Genomic DNA, 24,205 nt, shown 5'->3' with positions numbered 1-24,205 from the left:
TTGGAAAGTTTCCAAAAACGGGTCTGCCAGTGTAAAAAAAAGGCACTTAAACGGTAATATACAGTTTAAGAGATGCGGTGTGAAAGGGGTTTTACCTGGCAGACCCGTTTTTGGAAACGTTTTCAAATACAGGGTCAAAGTCAGTTATGCGGTCTGAAAGCAGCATAATCTGTCTCACTATAGAAACATCAACAAACATCCCAGAGACGGCATCACATACACATTTTGCCCATCTTTCTGTATCTACAGTATGTCAGTGTTTGGTGCTCCCTGTTTTCTTTATACCTAACCTGATGTAATACCTTGAACAGGTATCTTGGCAGTGAAGGATTCCCTTGTAAAAAACAATGTAATGTGCACTACCAACAGCAGCTGGTAAGATGAATGTCACTACTCTAAATATGGATGTACCAGCACTAACTATAATATAATAAAATATGGTTTATTTAGTTTAAATAATTTATTGTCCATCAAATATGATAATACGTATAAAAATGGATATTCATTATGCCAAAACACATTTGTATATGGTGCTTAGGACTAGGCCTCCTCTAAGATGATAGTTGGCAGCTTTACTGTGCCCAGATCTTGATGGCAGTCCATTGAGTAAATGGTGCTGGCGGTCGGTTTGCAGTCAGGCCGCCATTGTGCATGCTAAATATATAAATTGTTGCCAAAAACTTTGTGCAGCTCGGTTCCTCTTGATACAGAATGCCCAGAATGATATAAATTACACTTTACTAGGGCACTTGGGGGTACATTTTCACACACGCAATATTGCCCATAGCAACCAGATTGTGTCTACCATTTTCCAGGATGCAACAGAGAACTGATAGGTTGCTGATAGAAAATCTGATAGAAAATCTGATTGGTTGCTATAGGCAACATTACCAAAATAGAAAGAGGTGAATTTTAAAATAAAAAAAGAATAATAGGTACTCTTTACTTCTCACGGTGCCCATCGCGGGCATTGAATGCACTAAAAAATCGGGTGCGACGCGACCGACGCGATTTCCCATAGGGAACAATGTTAAATGTCTCAATTGACCCGATTTTCCTGTTCAATGCCTCAATTTAACCGATTTTTCCATAGGAAACGAAGTTAAATGGCCCACAGAGGCCAAATAGGCACCCTGAAGTAGGAAATGGCCCCCACAATTGTTAACGCCACCCCACGATCAACGTGAACCCGAAGCGTGGCGAGCGCAGCGAGCCCGCGAGGGGCGGCGGTACGCGTCCTACGACCTTTTCATACCCCCACTATCCACGTCGGCGTGGGAGTTGAGAATAGAATAGTGTGGCGAGCGCAGCGAGCCACCGAGCCCGAAGCGTGGCGAGCCCCGCGAGGGGACGCGGATACCTGTGAAGCCCACGAAGGGACGCGTTTACCTGTGAAGGTATCCGCATCCCCTCGCTGCGCTCGCCACACTATTCTATTCTCAACTCCACGCCGACGTGGATAGTGGGGGTATGAAAAGGTCGTAGGACGCGTACCGCTGCGCTCGCCACGCTTCGGGTTCACGTTGATCGTGGGGTGGCGTTAACAATTGTGGGGGCCATTTCACACTTCAGGGTGGCTATTTGGCCTCTGTGGGCCATTTAACATGGTTTCCTATGGAAAAATCGGGTCAATTGAGGCATTGAACAGAAAAATCTGGTCAATTGAGACATTTAACATTGTTCCCTATGGGAAATCGCGGGCATCGAGTCGCACCCGATTTTTAGTGCATTCAATGCCCGCGATTTTTTTACCTGCGATGCCCACGATCAAAATCGTGGGCGCCGTGCTAGGTAAAGAGTACCGAATAATAAAATGTCTTTTGATGGTTATTAATACACCAATCTCCAATAAAAGAAAACACTTACTATATTTTTAAATATCCTAAAAAAATGTATCATATAATTCGGACATATTTGTGTGGGAGGAATTGACAGGTTAATGTCAATTGTTACCCTTATTGGTCTTTTCACTCTTACTTCACATAATTTGATACAAATTATATTACAACGCCAACACATATTTGTTTGCATATATATTGTACAAGGCTACTTGTATTTTAGTTTTTTTTTATATCTGCAATAAGGTTGTAACTTACTGTACCTCAAAACACATACACAAGAGGTTCCGTAATCGCCTATATTAATACTTTTATTTAATGGCAGTGTCAACCAATAATTTGGATCTACATATTACAGAAATACTCTCAATTTACCCCAAATGGATGTTTTTTTATTAGGTATGTCATTCAGTGCTACTGAATTTTTTATGCCAATGCATAAACGGATACTGGCTGTTATCCATCATAGTAACTTACACCATTAAAACGGAAATTACTCCTTAAATAAATGAAACCGTGGATTTACAGTTGTGGAACAAAAGGTCTGTCTGCTGTAATACACTTTCCCAGAACTATAACCAGATAATTATGTCAAATTCTATAGAAACCAGCCCATTAGCAGTAGTCTGCGATAGTAATCACACTGAATGCACACAGCAGCAAGATAGACAATTTACAAATGAACCTAAAGCAACGTTTATGTGCACACTCATACGTCTTGTCATCGGGTCAGCGTGCAGCTCACATTTTCAAATGTGTATCTAATGAGGAGTTATATCCAACATTACAGCTGTTGCACGAATACATTACCCATGATGCTCACTCAAACGCTGATGCTAGCAACATCTGGATTACAGCAAGCGTTGCCCATTTAAGTATACATATTACAGGGAGTTAAAAAAACAAAAAACCTAAATGCATGCAGAACACTGGCAGTGTAAATAGCACATGCACAACCAACCTTAAAGGTGGGGAGCGAGCATGTTATTGGCAATCACTATAAATGGCCAGGACATCTGGATACATCAAAGCTCTCTCATACCAGACATGCACTCTATGGTGCAGAAAGCCATAATTGTATGGTGGTTCTGTTAGCATTTCTGTCTGGATGCAGAACATGCCTTTCTACAAGCCTGCAATTACATTTTGGCATAACCTAATCTGTGATCATGTAATTTAAGGAAACTGGACAGTACATGGTCATATTACGCAGGTGCTTAAGGGGGTGCACAGTAAAAATCAGTCAAGAAACCATGTCCTATGAGACTCTGCTAACATTGGGCATCTATTTGCACAACATCTTTTACTTACAAAGCAATGTGACGGACACACGGGGAGACTGCTGATAAATTTGATACATGACACTTGTAAATCTGTGTGCGACAGAGTCTCTGAATCGGTATACAAAGTGCTACAATGCAACAGCCCCAGCAATTTTCTTGACAGAAGTTCCATTGTGTTCCTTATACATTCTCTGTCACAAACAATATACAAGTAGTATATATGAAATTAATCAGCAGAGCCTCCTGGTGCATCCTTTTTGCATCATTTTGTGGCTTAAAATGTACTTTCAGCACAAAAGTGGTTTGACATCAACCGTGTTAAACAATTACCTGGTGGCTCACTTACATCAGGCAGCCCGTGACACATAGCGCAGTGTTTCCCATACTTTTTTGAGCCAGGGTGCCTCAGAGTATCACAATTTTGTCATGGCACCTCTAGGTCAAAAGAAATATAGAAAAAATATATATAAAATTATGTAGATTGTGTTTATAAGTCATACTTCGGGTGCAGTTATGCAGTGATGGATAGGATTCCCTGTTGATTGTCCATATATTTGATGATGGTCAGCCACCTACATTGGTTTTGTCCATTATATTGGCCATGAATAATTTGAATTGGTCCTGGACGACCCCTGCAAGTATCCTAAGCACACAGTTTGGAAAGCGCTGAGATTGCATATTAAGGCTAGATGTATGAGGATACATCATGGCTCTAAGCTCACCTGTACTTCAGAGTCTGCATCCACATGTTGCACTTGAAACCAGGTTTCTCTGTTGTTGTACTTCTGTAGATCTTCTTTCAGTATTGCAACCTTGCCTGGAAGAGAAAAGAGATGAGAATATAAATGTGTTCCAACATGACGCAATGTCCCAAACCTTGTATTTTGGTTTTGAACATTTTACCCACCTAAAAAAAAAAAAACATTACAACTTTCTAAACCTAAAAAAAATTAGTAAAAACTGACATAGTACACTGCTAGCCTCATCCTCCATAATGAGTCAACCATGTAACCATATAAGCATAACTGGATATTAAGGCAAAGCTTAACAAGGGCATATATATGAAATTGGGAGCAAATGCAGACAAAAGTGTTTTCAGACTGATCTCTGGGACCATGGACAGAGCTGGGTAACACTGCTAACTTATGCTGCTTTCACACCGCAAAACCTGCTTAGACCCGGTGTTTAAAACGTTTCTTAAAACGAGTCAAAGCAGGTTATGCCCCTTTCAGACTGCACATATTACCCAGTATTATACTGGGTCTAAGCAGGTTTTCCAGTGTGAAAGCATCATTCACATCGCACGTTGAGAACTGCCACTGAGGTCCCGCTCTGTACATATATAATGAGCGGAACCCATGCATTGAATATTTAATGAGCGGGTCCCCGTCCCCTGCATATGGAATGAGCCGGACCCGCTGCATGCAGAGCGAATCCCGCTCATTCTATATGCTGGGGGGCAGGGACCCGCTCATTAAATAGTCACTGCACGGAACAGTCCCGCATATTCCATATGCAGGGGGAGGGGACCCGCTCATTAAATATTCACTGCGCTGGGTCCCACTCCTTAGATATGCACAGGGCTGGACCAGCTTGCGCTCACTATTTGCTGGGTCCTAAATATCATTTCAGAACCTTTCAGACTGCTAAAAAAAAAAACTGTTCTGAAACGGGTAGGACAATGCTTGTTTACCATTTGCAAATACCGGTTTTTGGGAACCGGTAAATTCACTGTAGACATTTTAGACAGCACATATTACCGTTTTGAAATGGTAAAAAAAACCAGCAAAATACCAGGTAATATGTGCGGTCCGAAAGGGGCATTATAGGGCTAGATGCTCCAAGCTTCAAAAAGTGATAAAATGGAGAGTGATAAACAACCAGCCAATCCGCTCCTAACCCTCAAGCTACAGACTGGAATTGAAATATTACAGTTCGGATCCGATTGGCTGGTTGTTGATCACTCTCCACTTTATCACTTTTTTAATTTTTTTGCATCTAGCCCATAACGAGGTTGCTATAAAATAAACCTCATGCATAGTGGAGGACCAGTCACACAGATGTATACAACTCAGCAAACAGGCATATATCCAAATTAGTATCCGTGCATAGTGATTATTGCACATTTGTGTTCAATGCTCAAAATTGTTCTCAATGAAAAAAAATTATCTTAAAATATCTAGATGTGGTAGGCTAGATAGTTGCAACGTACTACTCTGCAGGTAAAAGGCACACATACGTAGAGTGTCTGAGCCCTTATTCCATAAATGCTACAAACCTTCAGGACACACTCCTCTCTTCATCAGTGGCGAAAACAGGCTAATGGTAGTTTTACAATTTACATTAAAGAGCAGGTTTCCTTATAATGTAAAGGTGCCTATACACGTCCCGATGCGGGCGTGCGTTTTCACCTTAACTAGCAATGCGATGTGATAAAAAGCAAGTACAAAAAGTATGTGCAGCACATACTTTTTGTACTGTGCGATGAAGTGCCGCGGGAGCGCGCACTTCAAAGCACACATCGCACCGCCGCTATCGGAGAGTGTATGGGCTCCTTGAGCCTTGGCTTAGATAATGCTTAGTGCACTACGCAGTTATAAATACTGGGGGCGGCCCGTGGTGGACTCGCACGGCTGTGAAATTTGGGCCATTGTCTGTCTTTTAATCTATGCCCAACTCTGGATTTAAATATTGTATATATATATTCTCCCATAAGAATATATTGATTAGGAACAATCCAGTATAGAGTTAAGTGGTAGATGTGGGTACATTATAAGAATTTTCTCTAGGTTAAAATAATTATTTTTTCTACACACAGAAGACACAGACAGAGGTAAATGTAAGAGCCTATGAGCTGCATCGGTGGGATGTGTGTGAGTCTGCACAATGTTTTAAAATAGCAACAAATCAAAAAGGCACATACAGGCTGGTTTTGTGTTTATAATAAACTATACTCTAAAACATCGGGCAGACTCGCACAGAACCTGCCAATGCCTGCAGTTTGCAGGCTATTCCATTTAGTTCATAGTATGGACTAAACCGGGGTTGGCGAACCTCAGGCCCAGGGGCCGTATGCGGCCCCCGTAGCCAGTCTGAATGGCCCCCCCTCCCGCCCGGCGGCTTTGACAGGAGTCAAGTACCGGGAATTTCTCGCAAATGGTCGGTAGTTCTCGCAAGATTCCTCTTAATCAACAGCAGCTGGAGACTGTCAGTCCTATTCAGTGGCAGCTGCTGGAGAGTGGGACGGCTGCAGCAGGACAATTTGCAAGAGAAATTTTTACATATGGCCCCCAAAGGATTTTTTCCCCCTACAAACGGCCCTTGGCACAAAAAAGGTTCCCCACCCCTGGACTAAACCATTATGTATGTAGACCTGTATTACTGAACCACTGGTGTAATAAAACATTGGAGAACTCACTGTAGCCAATGTTGCAATAACCATAATGGGTAAAGGTTTGTATACTCACCAAGCTTTGCAACCCAGAAACCACTGAACCTTATCTTGCACAGATAAGCTCAAAACAAGAAAAGAAGACGGGAGAGCTAGTTCTATGGATGCACAGATAAGCTCAAACCAGACTGTACCAGGGGGGTACACTCAGTGAGATTTTGGCAGGAGATTTTGACTAGACAAGACAATTTTGATCAGATCATGAGGTAGATTTATTAAGCTCGGTGAAGTGATAAAGTGTTTGGTTTTTATCACCGGCCAATCAGCTCCTAACTGTGAAGTTACCAGCTTGGTTTGAAAAATGACAGGTAGGAGCTGATTGGTTTTTGGCTGGTGAGAAAAACCAGACACTTTATCATTTCACTGAGCTTAATAAATCTACCCCCATATTACTAAAGTCCCATACACACTGGGCGACTGAGCGGAAAGTCGCTCAAAACAGCATGTTTGAGCGGCTTTCCGCTCAAAGCCGCCCAGTGTGTATGCCCTGGAGATGAGCGCTACTGCGCACTCCCGCATCATTGCCGGGAAAGCCGCTCATCTGGTGGTTATACCAGCAGATGAGCAGCTTTGAGGATGGCTTTGCATAGCACTACGCTATGCAAAGCCGTTCGCCACCCTCTGTCGGCACCAGGCAGGGGGAAAGCGGCTTAGTGTGTATGCACTGAGTGGCTTTCCCCCCAGTGATGATAGCGAACATCACTGTCCACACATGCTGGGAAAAATCGCCCGGTGTGTATGGACCTTTAGACAAAATCGCTTATTAAAAGTCTCCAATGCTTCTAGACAAAATCATTCTCAAAATTGCTTAGTCAAAATTGTCCATTAGCCAAAATCTCCCTGTGTGTACACCCCTTTACAGCAGTCTCCAAGCATGATTTTTCTTCTCAGGGTCTCTCCATGCAAACAAACCAGGACAATAAATATTTAATTCAATTAATATTTTACCTAGTTATGATTCTCTAGTCTGCAGAGCAAATCTACCATGATGATCCGCCTTTGTAACATGCAGCAACACGAATAAGCTTGTCTGTTATAACAATGCATTAAGACTGAGATATGAAAGGTACATAGAAACTTGTACAATGACAGAAGATATGAACGACTTGGCCTATCCAGTCTGCCGAATCACATGTACACTAGGGTTAATTTTTGTAGGGAGCCAATTAACCTACTGGTATATTTATGGACAGTGGGAGGAAACCGGAGTACACAGATGAAACACAGAAGCAAGGGGAGAATATATAACTCTACATAGTCAAAGCTGTGGTGGGAATTGAGCCCATGACCTCACCACGGTGAGGCAGAAATGCTAACCATTATGCCGTCCGTACAGTGAGTTACTATAGTCTTGCCCACAACATTCTTGGTAGATATAAAACAAAGTCATAAATATATGCCAAATTAAACTAACAAAAAATTATATATATTGCACACACACACATATACATACACACGTCATAATACATGATAGATAGAAAAGTAGGTAAGAGTACATAAAAAGAAACCCACTGGGACCAGTTCAATCTCAAGTACACTCCGATCTCAAAACTGCAGGAAATTGAGTTTGACTTCTTGAGCAGTCATTGGGCCAGATGCTCTAAGCTTCAAAAGTGATAAAATGGAGAGTGATAACAAACCAACCAATCAGTTCTTACCTCACATTTTTCAAACACAGCCTGTGACATGGCAGGTAGGAGCTGATTGGCTGGCTGTTTATCACATTCCGTTTGATCGCTTCTGAAGCTTAGAGCATCTGTCCCATTCACTGAAACCACCCATTTATACCTTGTTTATTGAACTACTTTTGTCTTCTTCATCTACAATACGAGCAATTCAGTGTTAACAGGCAAAATGATGTTGTTCAAAGCTTACATATATCTTATTTACTATTTATTACCTCGCAATACCTCAAATTCATTGTGACATTTTTTTGTTAAAAAGGAACTCATTTTCAACAATATATTATTGGCCATTTAAGAAAAAAAATTCAATACAATAAAGAACTATTTGCATGGAAATTGTTTTCTAGAAGTCTGCAATTAAATCTTCACCCAGCAATCTCGATCCATCAATGATCGCTGATCATTCATAAAACAAAAAGAATACTTTTGGAGACAATATTTCCCATTACAGGGAGAAAATGTACCTGCCAGTCCTCAGTGTGGGCGGTCAGGCAACCCGGTTTGCCGGTCCTCGGTGAGAGCTGCATCATCTGAGCCTGCCGCCTGAACGGTCATCTGCCGCCTGTGTGGATCCCCGGCCTGATCGCCCGCACTGAGTACCGGCAACACCGGGTGAGTACTATCCACCGCCTCCCCCGCCATCGCACATCCTGCCAGCCTCCTTCCCACACCAGAAAATGCAGGGAATTTTCTGGTGTGAAAGGGGCCAACAAGGGAATGCGCCGGCATGATCCCTGGGTCATATTCCCAGGTGGGTCCCTGCATTTTCTGGTGTGAAAGGGGTAGACACATTGCTGTTTTAAAGTAAGTTGAAATTGGGGAAATGTGTTTAGATAAGTGAATTCTGGCATTAAGATCAGGAAGCTTGGTTAGTGTTTATACACACACACACACACACACACACACACACACACTGTAATGCTTTTTCCTATGTAGACAAATAACCGTTATTTATGCCATCGTAGTGAAAACGATGAGGAGACACCATTTATTCACTTTTGAAGTAACAAAATGGCATTTGTCCTAGGGGCATGCAGTTTTGCGCTTCCAACATTAGCCTTTTATATAATCATTGCCAGACTGCAAGTTAGAACTACTTTTTTTTTACTGTAATAAGTCTTAACCAAAAAGTTATAAACAAATAAAATGAAAACACTTATTCAAATGACAAATTGTACACACAAATCGGTATATTAGCCTCACCAAAGTGTTAAATGTGGACAGCGGACGGACGGAGGGCTGCAGGGACCCCCTGCCCACTGGTGGGTGGCATGCAGCTGGGTCAGGTCGGTAGCGCTGGCAGGTAGGGGTTCCCTGCAGTATATGTGAGATCAGCGGCGGGTCCCTGCGGCAGATGGGAACTACAAGTTCCCAACCCTGGGCAGCCAGACCCCTCTGCATGCCACCCACCAGCGGGCAGGGGGTCCCTGCAGTGTATACTGTATGTGGCACCCCCCGGCAAATTAAATCAGCAGTGCCCCCCTTGCATAATGTTAAGAGGGGGGGGGGAATCTAAATATATTAAAGTGGTGCTTGTAAAGAAATGTAATTAGCAAGATCCTTCAAGTAATAAAAAAAACTGATGTTTAGACACCTAAAAAATGAAAAGAAAACATTTTAAAAGTACACATTACAGTTCACCTAAAAAAGATGTTGAATGCAAAACGGTGAAACTCTACGAAAATCACGGTGAAAGCAGTTCTCCATTTTAGCATTAAATACACTTTCGGCGAATTTGAGTCAAACGGTGAATTGACCGGCGTTCACTTTTGGAGAACAGTGAACACTGAATACAGTAAATATCATTTTCGGTGAAAAGATTCACTGTTTCGCTGAAAAAAAGCCCTGTTCACCGAAAAAAGCGGTGAATCCAAAGCACTGAATACTGGTCAATGATTACAACAAGCAGGAGCAGAAAGTACTTGTGAAGGGTGAGAAATCGCATTTATTATAGCATTCAGCAGACCTGACCTGTGGTATAGAGAGTGGGTGGAGAAGAACAGGCTGACACAAAACATGCCATGCCCTCTTCTCACCTCTGACTCAGACGCTCATATATTATTATTATTATTATTATTATTATTATTATTATTATTATTAGGCCCAAAGTCTGAGATTAATTGCTATTATAGGCAAACTGCAATGTATTCAACATGTACCAGGAATATCCCCAACTCGTAACTTTAACCCCAAATGTTAAGTGAGACTCACATTGAAAGCTCTCTCACTGGTCTCTGTAAGCCTTGAACACTACAGGAATTCTCTGCATTTAATAGTCTAAACCAGGCTTGTAAGATGTACTAGTTTCCCCATGTCCCTCCCTACCACCTCTTTCCCCATGTTTGTTGATTTATTGAAATAATGTTTGTATTGTTTATTTTTTTCAACATTACGGATACAAAAATATATTTTTACCAGTTACGTTTATTTTTGTTTAACTTGCCATAGGTCAATAAATAGTGTGTGCTCATGACAAAACTGCCATTGGTCATAAATAACTGGCAAGTCTGCCTTTGCTGTGTATGTTCAGTGCAGGGATTACCAAGGTCTGTTACAAGGAGAAACCTGAACTAAATTGTGCATTCCAAACGCCCAGTCTGCGCTCTCATCACTTCCGCCTCTCATACTACAGCCGGCTGCTCTAAAAAAAGCTCTGTCTTAAGTAAAGATTATGGATTTATTTTGGTTATACATTAATAAAGCATGTGACATGCCTGCTGGAAGCGAAGCAACTGATTGAAAGGAGGAAATACTTTTACTTTCTCCTTCAGCAAAGGAAGGTGAAAGATGCTGACTAACTGCCAGGATAGAATCTCGCACTTTATACAGACTGTATAAACAGTTCATACAAAAATAAAATAACATCACGTGCATCATCTCCAGAAGGCAGCAACAAGACAATTTACCGGGGACCAGTCACAAAAACTATCTGGAGACTAGAAGGTAGATTTTCTATATGTCAGAATTCTGGCTACAGGACTTAAGAGTGCAATAATATAATATTAAATGCAAAACACTAATGGTTAAGTTGACAATAAGCCGCTGAGTATTGCTGTGCATTATTCCCGAGTGACGCCGGATTGTATGTATATTGTGGACCTCTTTGTAGGTACCTAGGCTGGCACCAGGAGAAGTTAATATAGATTTTGGATGTGCTGCATACTTGGATTTTTTATATCCTTAGCAAGTCCTCACACCAGGCTCCCCAGCGGCTAGATCGCATACGATACATTATATGCGGTCACTTTGCATATGATAAATTGCACGTGATCACATTCACCGCTGCGTGATGCGATGTATCCTCGTTGCAGCAGTGACATCCTCCAGATCTAGTCTGATGGACGTTTCGGATCAGAATCTGCAGTAAAAGACGTACGATTTACACTTTTCCCATGGCTATCAGCCCAATGCATCAAAATCATGTTAAAAAGGCCCAAATAGTACCAGTGTATGGGGGTCTGAACCCTAACCCTCCCGACTGTGCATTTCTGCAAAGCACTCGCCTACATTTCACGGACTGCTTTACTTTACTCCTAACGGTATGCAGTCCATGGATAGACAATGTCTAGGTCGACAGTCACTAACGGTCGACTGTGACTAACCTAATAAGAGTCAAAATATCTTAGGTCAACACTGTCAAAAGATTGACACAAGCTTATGGTCGACATAGGAAAGGTCGACAGTCAAAAGGTTGACATGAGTTTTTCCTGTTTTTTTCCCCCAAAACAAAAAGGTGTTTTTTCATACTTTACTATCCAAGTGGGCATAGAGTGGGAATATAATGTTGTGCCGAGCACAGCATGGTAAGTTAGGTAATGCAGAACATATAAACGGTGTCCATGACGACGTACGATTACAGACACCTAAAAATCATGAAAAAACTCTTATTGACCTTTTGACTGTCAACCTTGCCTATGTATACCATGAGCTTGTGTTGACCTTTTGTCCACCTAGTGACTGTCAGCCATTAGTGGTGGACCTAGACATTGTCTATCATCTATAGCAGGGGTGATAGACAATAGGCCCCTGGGTTGGCGCTGCTGTATGTGTGTCTGACGGCGGCTGTGTGTGTGCGCGTGGCGTAGTCCTGCGGCTTTTTGCACATGTGCTGGGTCATGCCTGGCGCCTGCTACGTACATGCTTAGCGTCGGCTACACAGGACTATGCCGCACACACACAGCCGCCATTGGACACACATACAAAAGCACTGAGCTAGTCAGGAGCTGTTTGCGGGCCGTCTGTTGCCCACCCCTGATCTATAGCGTAACCCTCCTAATGTGGGAGCCTGATACAGAGGAGAAGGACAGAATAGCGGCTATAATTAGTTACATTATAAACACTAAGGGGGGCATTCAATCCCCGACGCTATTTCCGACAGCATTGAAGAGGCAGATAGACAGAACGGGCCCAACTTTAAAAGCTGTCCAGCCGCGAATTGTCAACATCTTGAATCTCGACAATCCGCGGCCGTTTACGCAGACCCGCCCTCTTTTCACTGATCAGCAGGCGGGACATTAAATCCAGTCTGGCAATATGCTGTCGAGCCAAACTAAAATTGAGCCAGAGTCATGGTTGCCGGGACAGATCGACAGTTGTGAACCGGGATTGAATACCCCCTACATATATTCATGTAATTAATTCAAACTGGAAATACTCAACATTTTATCTATATTAATGATTTTATAGCACATTAAAAAGCGATTTCATTAGAAGCAATTTACGTCATCCTACTATAGCATTGCTTGACAAGAAAAAAAACACTGAAATTAAGAACATTTTTCATTATACTTTAATTTATGTCATTCAAACAGCCTACCATAAGAACCAACATAAAATCAGATGTGCGGTTCCCTAAAATTACTTTAATCCAAAAGCTCTTTAAAGAGTAGATAAACCAGGATTAACGCAGATTGCATTTCCCATGTAAATGCCATTACACAGAATAGAGCTTTTGGGCTGAGATTTTGAAGGCTGTAAATACCCTTAATCCACAAAACAAGCAGTAAAAGAGAAGAACACAAAAAAGCTATTTTACATAGGTTACTTTAGTGGGCTCCTTCATTACTAATACAATAGATGAGCACTTCCAAAATGATCATTATAACGTGGTAGAAAACAAAGTGGACAGGTAACACCTACTCTTTATTAAGAGCCATTTAGCTAAAACAGGAAGAGTGAGGTACTGTAAAAGCAACACCTGTTTGGGTGTCTTTGACACCTGTTCATCCTAACTCCAAATTCCGCTCCTATATTCCAGTCTCGGCTGATATGAACCTCCCACACAATCTGCTCTGTTTGTTAGCAGATCAAGTTAGGCATTTCAGTTTAAAGTGCACCTGTCATCTACACAATGCTAGGGCAGACGTTTTGTAAGCTGAACCAATATTAATAGGAATGAATACAATCATTCTATTAATAATGTGGCACTTGTGAGAAGGAAGATTCAGCAGGTGCAATAAGCAGAAGGTTTTTAGTCACTGCAGCCACTGCAATGCACAGTATAAAAGATCTTTGACAACAGTAGGTCAAAATCTGGACCATACCCGCCTTAAAAAAAAATTACATCAAATATTTGTGAGTTCTCATGATTAATAATCATTAAGTGTCTCGAAATGGTTACTATTTTCTGGTGAAATATTAGTTGACATGTCATGAGACCTGCTCCTTTGTAAGACGTAATAAAAGTTTGCCCACACTTCAAATTCCTGCTTTTTAGATAGACCACGCTTAATTCTACTATGGAGATTGACTGTAATGGCAACAAGTTCCACTTTTCTTATGCTGGTATGTAAGATTATTTCCTTATTTTTCACATAACTCAATATATGGTGCATTGCTACAAAAGGTTTTCACATTACACAAAGCACTTATAAATGGACAATGGGGAGTTGAATTCCAATTTTTCATATAGTTTTGCCAAGATGATATATAGAGTAGTCCATATAATATTTACAAATACATATAAAAGGTTATCCAACAAATTTCATGTATGTGGGACAAACACATTTGGTTATTTCTCGTTAACTTTATTGAGGATTTAAAAAAAAAAAAAAAAGTAATAAAAAAAAAAAAGTTTCTATCAGCTTAATGATGGAGTTAATTCAATTCCATACTGTGGTAGCAAGGAGCAGAAGTTCCAGCTTGCAACCTCACCTCCTTAAAGCCCCGAGATGAGATACGGTCACTGGGTCATCAGCAAGTTGTTAGACAGTCATTAGGTCGACATGCATTTAGGTCAACATGAGTCTAGGTTGACATGGGTTAGGTCGACAGGGTCATTAGGTCGACATGGGTTAGGTCGACAGTCAAAAGGTCGACATGGGGTTTTTCACTGTTTTTTGAGCCGACATGTGCTAATAGGCGGTATTTTATGCCCTACCATCCACTAGGACATGGTGGCAGAATAAAATAGTGTGCCTAGCACAGCGAGGCACCGAGCCCGAAACATGGTGAGTGCAGCGAGCCATGTGAGGGGACGCGGTGCACTTTAAACTGTGTCCATATCGACTGTGTTGACGTTCAGGTAAAAAAAAAAAAAAAGTGAAAAAGCCAATATTAACCTTTTGACTGTCGACCTTAGACCCATGTCGACCTAGCCCCATGTCGACCTAATGACTGTCTAACAACTTGCTGGTGACCAACTGATCCACACCCAAAGCCCCATACACACTAGAGGATATTTTGAAAGATATCGCCCAGAAGAGGTGCAAACAAAAATCCATTGATCAGCAGCCATAACTACTGGTAATCTGGGCAGCCGCACATCGCAGCTACACATCGCAACTCATAGAATGTCTGCCCAGAGCTTACATTTAATTGATGAGCTGTAGCCATTGATATCCATACCTAACTTTTTTCAAGACATATGTACAGATAGCTGCGCTCATTGTTGCTCCACCCATCGCCATGTGTAACATGCGTGTTGAAAGGTACACCAGCGCATAACTTGCACACGCCGCACAAAGAAAAGTATTAGGCAGTACATGGTGCAGCAGTGCAGTTTCCCACCGCATGTGTGACTTGCTGCACCAAACATCACAGCAAGATTAGCATGGCTATATCTGTATACTTTTGATCTCCTGGTTGTACCAACATTGGTAATGCTTTATACTGTATACAGTATGTAGTACATATATCACAAGCAGGCAGTTGTTAATTCAATAAATAAGGTACCAAGGTACAGGTATTCAACTTGTTCATATATGTATAATCAATAGTATGGCTTTGGTATATATTGTTCTACCTAGTCACCATACTGGTGGTAAACATTCGTCCCAATGTTAAACCAATGCATCTATCTGGGCATGGAATAAATCAAGCGCATGTCAAGCCAGTACAAGTTGGCTTGCTGAACTTCACCAACAGTTGCGAATCGCCTTCCACCCATTTACTTCACTTATCCAAAGAGATAGAAAACACTCTGTGCCAGGTTATGGCTATAGGGAGTATAGTCCAGTGCCTTCCAATGGTAGTGCCATAACAACTCTGGCCTAGTGTTATCGTTCAGCAATAAAACAACCTTTTGCAGCAACCCAGGTCGCTTTTGATGAATTTTCTTCCAAGCCAGCTCAATATGTCACAACAGCGGTCAGTATTTTCAGTATATTAGTTTGTCTGGTAAACAACAAGAAGCAAGCCCATGTAGCCCTAGAACTATGTTGCCATGGCCTTATTTGCTGATGCAGTTATTTAGAATTTCTTTGAAGATGGGGACGATGTGGGTTTCCATATCATGGATGTGTTGTCTTATGATGCAACCATGTTTCATCGCTTGGAAAAATACACCCATGTTACAGCGTCAAGCGCATTAGAGACAATCCAATTGGTTTTGTTAACTTCTGTGAGTTGCTCGGTACCCAACGTGAACAGATTTTCCTTTACCCCAGCTGCTCAGGAACAGTGTTGTGCACAGTACCCCTGAGATGTTCAGTACATCAGCAATATCACTAACCCAAATTATACTGTTGTCCTGAATCAGACCTTCAACGCAACACAAATTGTCACCTGTGGTGCACATGCTTGGCTGGCTGGTTTACTGCTCTTCTTGAACATCTGTCTATCCAAGGCAGTGCACCAAACCAAAACCTGCTTCCATTACACTACATTATAATTGTACACAACTCGACAAGTTGGCAATGAATTTAAGCTGCTAATGTGCCTTTAGACACAGAAATCTGATCACTCTAAGCACCTCAAAGTTTGACCATGTTTCTAGATGGTATGACGGATATGTGATGCAGTCTAATGGCCGGGAAGGGAAGCAAAGGTCTACCTGCTCTGGCCTGGGGGGAAATTAGAATGAAATAGAAATCATTACACGTGTGAGAGGTCTTGTTACCTTACTTATTGAACCAACACTTGAAATGGATCCCATTCATCTTTCAACACAGGGAGGATTTGGTTTTCTTGATATGATAGGTGGATGGAGTACTCACCTTCACTAAGAGTCCAACCATTGCCTCTTAGCTGTTTGATGAGACCCTAACAGCTGCACTGGATTGCTGCTGGTATATAGGACACGCTAATAGGAAAAGGTGACATGGAAAAGAGTTGATGGAACAGAAGTGATGTCACCATTATTGAAGATGTGACAGCTAAATTAGGTGAAATAAATAACACATTGCTGACCATACTGTTCCTGTGATACTATACCAGGGATAATGTTAATACAGAAAAAAACTTAGGAATCTCTTTGAAGTGGAACCCATTTAATTAACAAGGACCAAGACACTTAGGTATGGTACAGTTACTAAAGTGCAGATTTATAGACGTGTAGATGTTGCCCACAGCAACCAATCAAATTCTATCCTATATCTTCTAGAAGGTACTAGATACATAATAAGCACTATATGATGATTGGTTGCTATGGGCAACATCTCCACTTTTATACATCTGCACATTGCTATTGGCCTATATTTCCAGATAAAATACACACATGTTCGCACATAGATAGGAACCCATTTAGACATATTACAGTCATCTTTTCTTGAAGCACAGATTAATTCAAACATTTTTGCATGTTGTTATAAACACATACCCATGATGGAATCCCTCCGGAAAACATCTCTGTCAAATATGTAAAAGGAAAGGTGGCGGAAATTTCGTGGAATCTCACAATAAAAGTCTTCTCCATAAAAAGGGCTGACAAGAAATAAAAATAAACACGGATTAGTATTGGTAAGTAAATAGCCTTTTGTGTTACCATTCCTTACAATAACTGTAGTCAATGATGTATGTTGTCAGAAGGGCTGAACTACCGGGTCCCCTGCTAGTCTGCTGATCGCTTTACCCCATGGGCAGGTGACATATTGGTATGCGGATACATTTTTTTAGGTCTATGCAAGCAGTGCAACTGCACAGAGTGCTCTCCAGGGTCTCTTCAAGAGGAGAGCCTGGTGCAACTATGATTACCAGTGTTAGCCCTAGCTGGGATTTCTCCAGGCAGACCTGTCTGAGATTCCCATGATTGGGCACAAGTAGAAATGCTGGTAGTGACTAATCTTAAATGAAATAGAGGAAGTGTCACTTGTTTTCAGGCCTGGAACTAACATGGGGGCATGATTCAGCTACTGTATTAAGATGGACAGGTTTGTTTAAGCTTCTCTTTAATTTGACTCATAAGTTCAGAGACACCCCTCAGCCATCTCTTCAGCACCCCATTCTATCACCTCCAACAACACTTCCCGCTCCAGCACGAGGTCCCTGACAACCCTAGCTATATCCAGTAACCCATTCTGACACTCCAACCATCTCTCAAGCACCCTGTCCTGTGACATCTTCAGCCATTATTCCAGGACCCTGTTCAATTGAAAAGGTCATTCCATGACAAATCCAGCCACCCACCCAGCAACACATTCTGACACCCCCAACCACACTTCATGCATCAGCACCCCACACCCCCAGCCATCTCACCAACACTTCATTCTAACACCTCAACCAACTTTCTGCTCCAACAACCCATTCCTTGACATCCTGTCCTCTCTCTAGCACCACATTCTGATGCCCGTAAACACACCTTCTGCTCCAGCACCCCATTCTGCAAGATAAATAGGTAAAATCTGATTGGTTGCTATAGGCAATCTCTCTTCCTGCGAAAACCTCACACTTTGGTAAATGTACCCCCTAGTGTGTGTGTCCCATGTTATAGGGAATACAGACTACAAGTTGTACTGGGCAAAGGACTGATGTGAATGACTGAACTATTCTCTATAAAGCACGCCATGATATGCGTATGCTCGCAAGTTACTACCTGCATATTGTTTGCCTTAAAGCAGATTTTTGCCCCTAGGACTTGCCACAGGTACCACTCTTTGCTAGAATACTACTTATTTTTGGCATGATTAGAAAGCAATAAATACAAGATTCTAAAACAAATATGACACATTGTAGCATTCATAACTTAAAATCATGCTAATATTTCAGGAAAGCTTAAGTATTTAACAGGGGATCTTAATTGAGGATTTATTTAATTATGCACAGGTGAAATCATCTATTTTGTTGGGTCAATACCTATCCACAGGCAGAAAATCTCAAAAAAAATGGCCTGCTGGGGACACCTGAGAGAGGTGGTTGAGAACCACTGTTAAGCCCCATACACAAGGGGTAATGTGGAAAAGCTGTGCTGAACGGGCTGGCATAAGCACAGATAGCCCAGCATACATCGCGGCACATAAGCATTGCACACACTATTTGTGCTGAGCGGGGTTTTGCCTATTGTTTATTTTCAACTACCGTATATACTCGAGTATAAGTCGACCCGAATATAAGCCGAGGCACCTAATTTTACAACACAAAACTGGGAAAACTTATTGACTCAAGTGGGACCATCACTCGAGTATAAGCCGAGGGGGGCTTTTTCAGCATAAAAAATGTTCTGAAAAAGTAGGCTTATACTCGAGTATATATGGGTAAGTTGTTTTATTATTGCCTTTTTTTTCCCATACTATCCTATTGGTGTAAATGTATTGTAGTGTTCCTGCTAGGCTGTTTTAGCGGGGCGCTGCGCCCTGCCAGATTTTTACAGGGCAAAATGCGCCCTGCCCTGCTAGCAGCGCCTCGCTAAAACAGCGTGGTGCCTGCCCTGGCTGTGTGCACGGGGAAGCGCAGCGCCGCCTTAGACGGCGATTCCCAGCGCTTCCCCGGCAGCATGGTAACTTCGGCGGTGCCGGCCCCGCCTCCTTTAGTGACTGAGCCGGCCGGGCCTGCCCCTTATCGCAACGTCGCGGCCCGGGCACGCCCCTTTTCGTGACGTCGCTGCCCAGGACCGCCCACAATTGTGACGTCGGCGGGCCCGGTCTGCCCCCCTTGCGCTGCGGCGCCCTGCCCGCCCTCATTTCTAGAGGGAACACTATATTGACCCTAGGCCTGGCTGCCCACTTCCTCCATAGCTTTGCAGCTGGCTCAGCAACTACTTTTTCTCCCTTATCATCAACAACTTAAATATCTCTTGACAACAGACTGCGTGCTGGATTTGGGTTATGGTTTCTGCGCTAACAAAAAAGCAGCTCTTATGCTGCGTGCTGCCAAGATGGTGCAGGAACCCAGTCAACTCTACTGAAGAAGCGGAGGGACTTGGAGGTGGGGCCCAGGGCATCATGCAGGGAAGCGTGTTATACACAAGGGCCTGACACACTACACTGCGTCAGGTCCTTGTACACTACAGAACTATAACACACATAGCCGGGCATGCATATACTGCAGAATCTATATATAGATTCTATATGCAATGAAATTAAATTCCTGGGGGTAATGGACAGTCGTGCTGCTGAGACACAGCAGGGAATGCATATAGATTCATATGCATGCCCGGCGGTGTCTCAGCAGCGCGACCGTCCATTACCCCCAGGAATTTCATTTTCACCCCATTTGGGGTCATTAAAGCCTGTTCCCTGACCACTGCTCTAGAGGATATTGTGAAAGATGTGGCTCAGAAAGGGCTTTCTGAGCCACATCTTTCACAATATAGTTTAGTGTGTGCAAACCATATCATTAACGATGGGCGCTCCCTCATGTTTTTGATGAGCTTCGCTGTCTGCTAAACATGCAGCTCAATTTGGCTACATAGCCAACGACTTGCATGTTCAGCGGGCCCCGCTGATGTCACTGAACCTCATTGTTTACAGATATTGTTCTGTGTGTATTCTGAATATTGGCAGCTGATATTCCTAACTAAATCAGCTGCAGCCAATATCGCATAGTGTGCATGGCGCTTAAAAGCAAGCCTGCACACACAAGTACTGTATGTAGCCTACTTTACCACATAAAAAGACAGGACAATAAATATCACTGCAAAATTGACAGGTTTAAGAAAGCCACAAACACGGGTTTAAAACAAACATGGCATAGCCCTTTATCTAAAATGCAAAGGGCATCTAACAAAAGGTATTTACAGGCCATAAATCTAGTAAAACCAGTCCAACAACAACATAAATCAATCAACCATAGCAAACACTACCAATATTTCAAGCTGACCCTCTATGAGGCATTATACTTTATGTAGAAATTATAATTTGGGTTTCCAAATAGAAATATTAATACCAGACTACATTCAAAGGGCGGTAGTCATTGCCACTGCAAGTGGCTTTTCTACGGTGAGGAAAAGCCATCCTCGTCGTTGAGGATCTGCTTAAATGATGAGGTTCACTGCAAATGCATCGAGTCTGCTGCATTTTGTGGCGAGCCCCGCCGTTTTAATGGCCACACTCACGAGTGAAGGGGAGCCAGTTGAGTACTCTGACTGTGAGCGATCGGCACTGCTCACCATCATAGCTGGCCGTCATGCTATGAGGGGTATTCAATGCTATGACTTTTCAAGCAGATTATTATCAGAGAGGAGTTAATCAGCCTAAAGTAAACTAGAGAGTTAGGTTAGGTTGGGAACTTCTTGCTTGAAAAGGCAAGTTGTTTAATAAATCATTTCAAGGTCTGGAGACAAATGAGTACATTAATTCTGGAGACATTAATGGGTACATCCCTGAGGATTAATGACTGGTTCTAAAATCAGAATACAGCATTAATATATGGTTATTAAGACCTTTTAAAAGTTTTCCTAAGGTCTGCGCAAGCTTTTATATTTTAAAAATAAAAATTCACCAAATAGGGCTGGTGGCACTGGGGAAATTCTACTGAAGTACTGAAATCGTGCGCAGTCACGAGTCTGCATGACCTGAGCAAATCAGAGGAATGATCTTTTATGACAATCGCGCTGTTTGTTCACACGGTTTTAAGCAATGGTTAGACTACAAAAGTCTCAGTTGGAGCTGCAGCCACCACTTGACTAGCAATTTAAATATAAAAAAAATGAAAACATTACAAAAAAAAATCCTGAAGGACCATAGGTGCAATGTGTGCTATGGTTTTTACAGGGTCCAGTGAACCCTATTTAAGTGTACTGGCTAATCTGTGATTAGCAAGTGGCGAACTCAGCTCAAACCTTGCGCACAAGTTAGTGCCAGTGTATACAAGCAGTGTTCATGGTTTGCCAGCACCGGAAATCTTGTCTGTGTATACAGTGCTACTTGATAAAAAATCAGATGGTACTTGTGGAGTATCACGGCTCCCATCGCATGCCATATATAGTGGCATGCGATTGGATACGATTTTTGCAGTTTTTAACCATTTTTTTTTTTTACAAAATCGCATGCGATTTGATCGCATACGATCGCATGCATTTTTTAAGAGATAAGCATCCAAATGCATTGAAATTAGTATCAAACATGTTCAATGGCCCCCAAATGTCATTTTGAGGCTGTACCACCCCCACTATCAATGCGAACCCAAAGCGTGGCGAGCGCAGCGAGCCCGCGAGGGGCGGCGGTACTCATCCTACGACCTTTACATACCCCCACTATCCACGTCGGCGTGGAGTTGAGAATAGAAAGTGTGGCGAGCGCAGCGAGCCCGAAGCGTGGCGAGCCCCGCGAGGGGACACGGACACCTGTGAAGCCCGCGAGGGGACGCGTATACCTGTGAATGTATCCGTGTCCCCTCGCCACACTTTCTATTCTCAACTCCACGCCGACGTGGATAGTGGGGGTATGAAAAGGTCTTAGGACGCGTACCGCTGCGCTCGCCACGCTTCGGGTTCGCGTTGATGGTGGGGGTGGTACAGCCTCAAAAATGACATTTGGGGGCCATTGAACATGTTTGATACTAATTTCAATGCATTTGGATGCTTTTCTGTTAAAAACGCATGCAATGCGATTTTTTGCTATACGATGCACATCGTGGGAGCCGTGATTGTCCACAAGTACCAATCAGATTAACAGAAACACCTTTAAAAGGCTATTTCAGGGGTAGCCACACACAGTATACACTTCATGGTAAACTATTATTTAAACAGAATTAAATAGACCTATTAAACATGACCACACCAGATGCGCAAAACACCCATCTAATAGCAAATATGGAGGATAGGGTAGCGTTTTTTTGTTTGTTTTTTAATTGGTATGCTATTGTCTTTTTCATATACACTCCATCCGATTAGCCTACATGGAACTAGGTTTTAATAAAACATATACTGAATAAATTGACATGACCATGGCTCATGATCCTTTACTATAACAACGTTTTATATTTTCAGCACAAGAATTTGTATATATTTTGACGAGTAGTATAATTGCCATTTACCATTCTGAGGTGGTGGTACACAGAGTCAATATGAAGTAAGACTAGATAAGAGTTGATGCAGTCTTCTGCTTTGTAGCTTTAGCATAGAGTATTATGCATTTAATAAGCATCCAATGGAACATTTAAAAACAAGTCTATCTGCTTAAATTATTATTTGGGACTAGAAGTGCATTTTGGGAACACACTTTAAGCCACTTATATCTCAGCATCTGGGTTACTATGGAAACTGCTTTATGTAGTCTAATATGTAATTGTATGATTGAGAATATCAAATAATGGTTTCAAGGCTAGTAACGCTTTTGATGCAGTCACAATAAAGTTCCATGTGTTTTTCTCTCTTATTGATGGAACCTTAATATTAATCTCCTGTTCAGATGAATGCACTGTACAATATGTATGATGGATTTTAAGCTGTAGAAACTGCAGGCAATAAACTTTAGTGAGAAACTCACCAATTATATACATTTTTTTAGCGTATGATGAAAGCATTTTTATTTTGCCTAATGAGAAACCAATAAAATGAATTTGCTAACTTGATGAGGCGTCATTCCGTCAAATAAGCAAACAAAACAATGTGTGTTCTGGAATACAGCTGGACATAAAGAATGTTATGAAATGCTGCTGCTAGTAGAGCCAAACAACTCTACGTTCCATGTAAAAATTCAAGAAGAAATAATCATATTGGCAATTAAAATCACTTTGTATTTTTATAACATTACATAGGCAGATGACAACAAATAAGCAAAAATGTAGTTGGACATCTTTTCATGTGTAACTTAAGGGAGGGAGAAGCACAGTGTTCAACAGTTCTGTAAATGTTAAACATACATATGACATACATGTGACATAAATATGATGTTAGCGTATTATTGAGATTGGTGCTTTCTGAAGTTAGAGGATGGCAAATAGAACCTGCCAGAGAATCAGGCAGATTAACATGAACAATGGGTGTGCATATATCGGTTACATAAACTGCACTTTGGGCCTCATTCTAGCTCACTCTTTTCTGACAAAATTCTTCTTAGATGGACAAAACCATGTGCACTGCAGGTGGGGCAGATGTTACCTGTGCAGAGAGAATTAGATTTGGGTGAGTTATTTTGTTTCTGTGAAGGGTAAATACTGACTGCTTTATTTTTACACTGCAATATAGATCTCACTCAAGTAAAACCCCACCCAAATCTAATTCTCTCTGCACAAAATACATCTGCCCCACCTGCATTGCACATGGTTTTGTCCCTCTAAGAAGGATTTTGTCAGAAAGAGTGAACTAGAATAAGGCCCTTTGTTTGGGGCAGTCTACAGCCTGTTACATGGTAA

At 41.9% G+C, this 24,205-nt stretch overlaps 1 protein-coding gene across 2 annotated transcripts in view; it reads right to left on the bottom strand.

The window, feature by feature from the left end:
- The window catches only part of RASA3 (RAS p21 protein activator 3), a 213,195-nt gene that overhangs the window by 87,109 nt on the left and 101,881 nt on the right, over nt 1-24,205 (bottom strand). For both annotated transcript variants that reach the window (XM_083168496.1, XM_083168497.1), the window contains exons 3-4: nt 17,295-17,398; nt 3,844-3,938 (exon numbers count right to left, since the gene is read on the bottom strand). In XM_083168496.1, the coding sequence (XP_083024622.1) occupies nt 3,844-3,938; nt 17,295-17,398 (199 nt within the window). The remainder of the gene's footprint in view (nt 1-3,843; nt 3,939-17,294; nt 17,399-24,205) is intronic.

The sequence above is a fragment of the Crinia signifera genome, chromosome 2 (genome assembly GCF_055691185.1).
Source record: "Crinia signifera chromosome 2, ASM5569118v1, whole genome shotgun sequence".
Classification (NCBI taxonomy): Eukaryota; Metazoa; Chordata; class Amphibia; order Anura; family Myobatrachidae; genus Crinia; species Crinia signifera.
The sequence above is the reverse complement of the archived record's forward strand: the minus strand, read 5'-3'. Positions and strand labels throughout refer to the sequence as shown.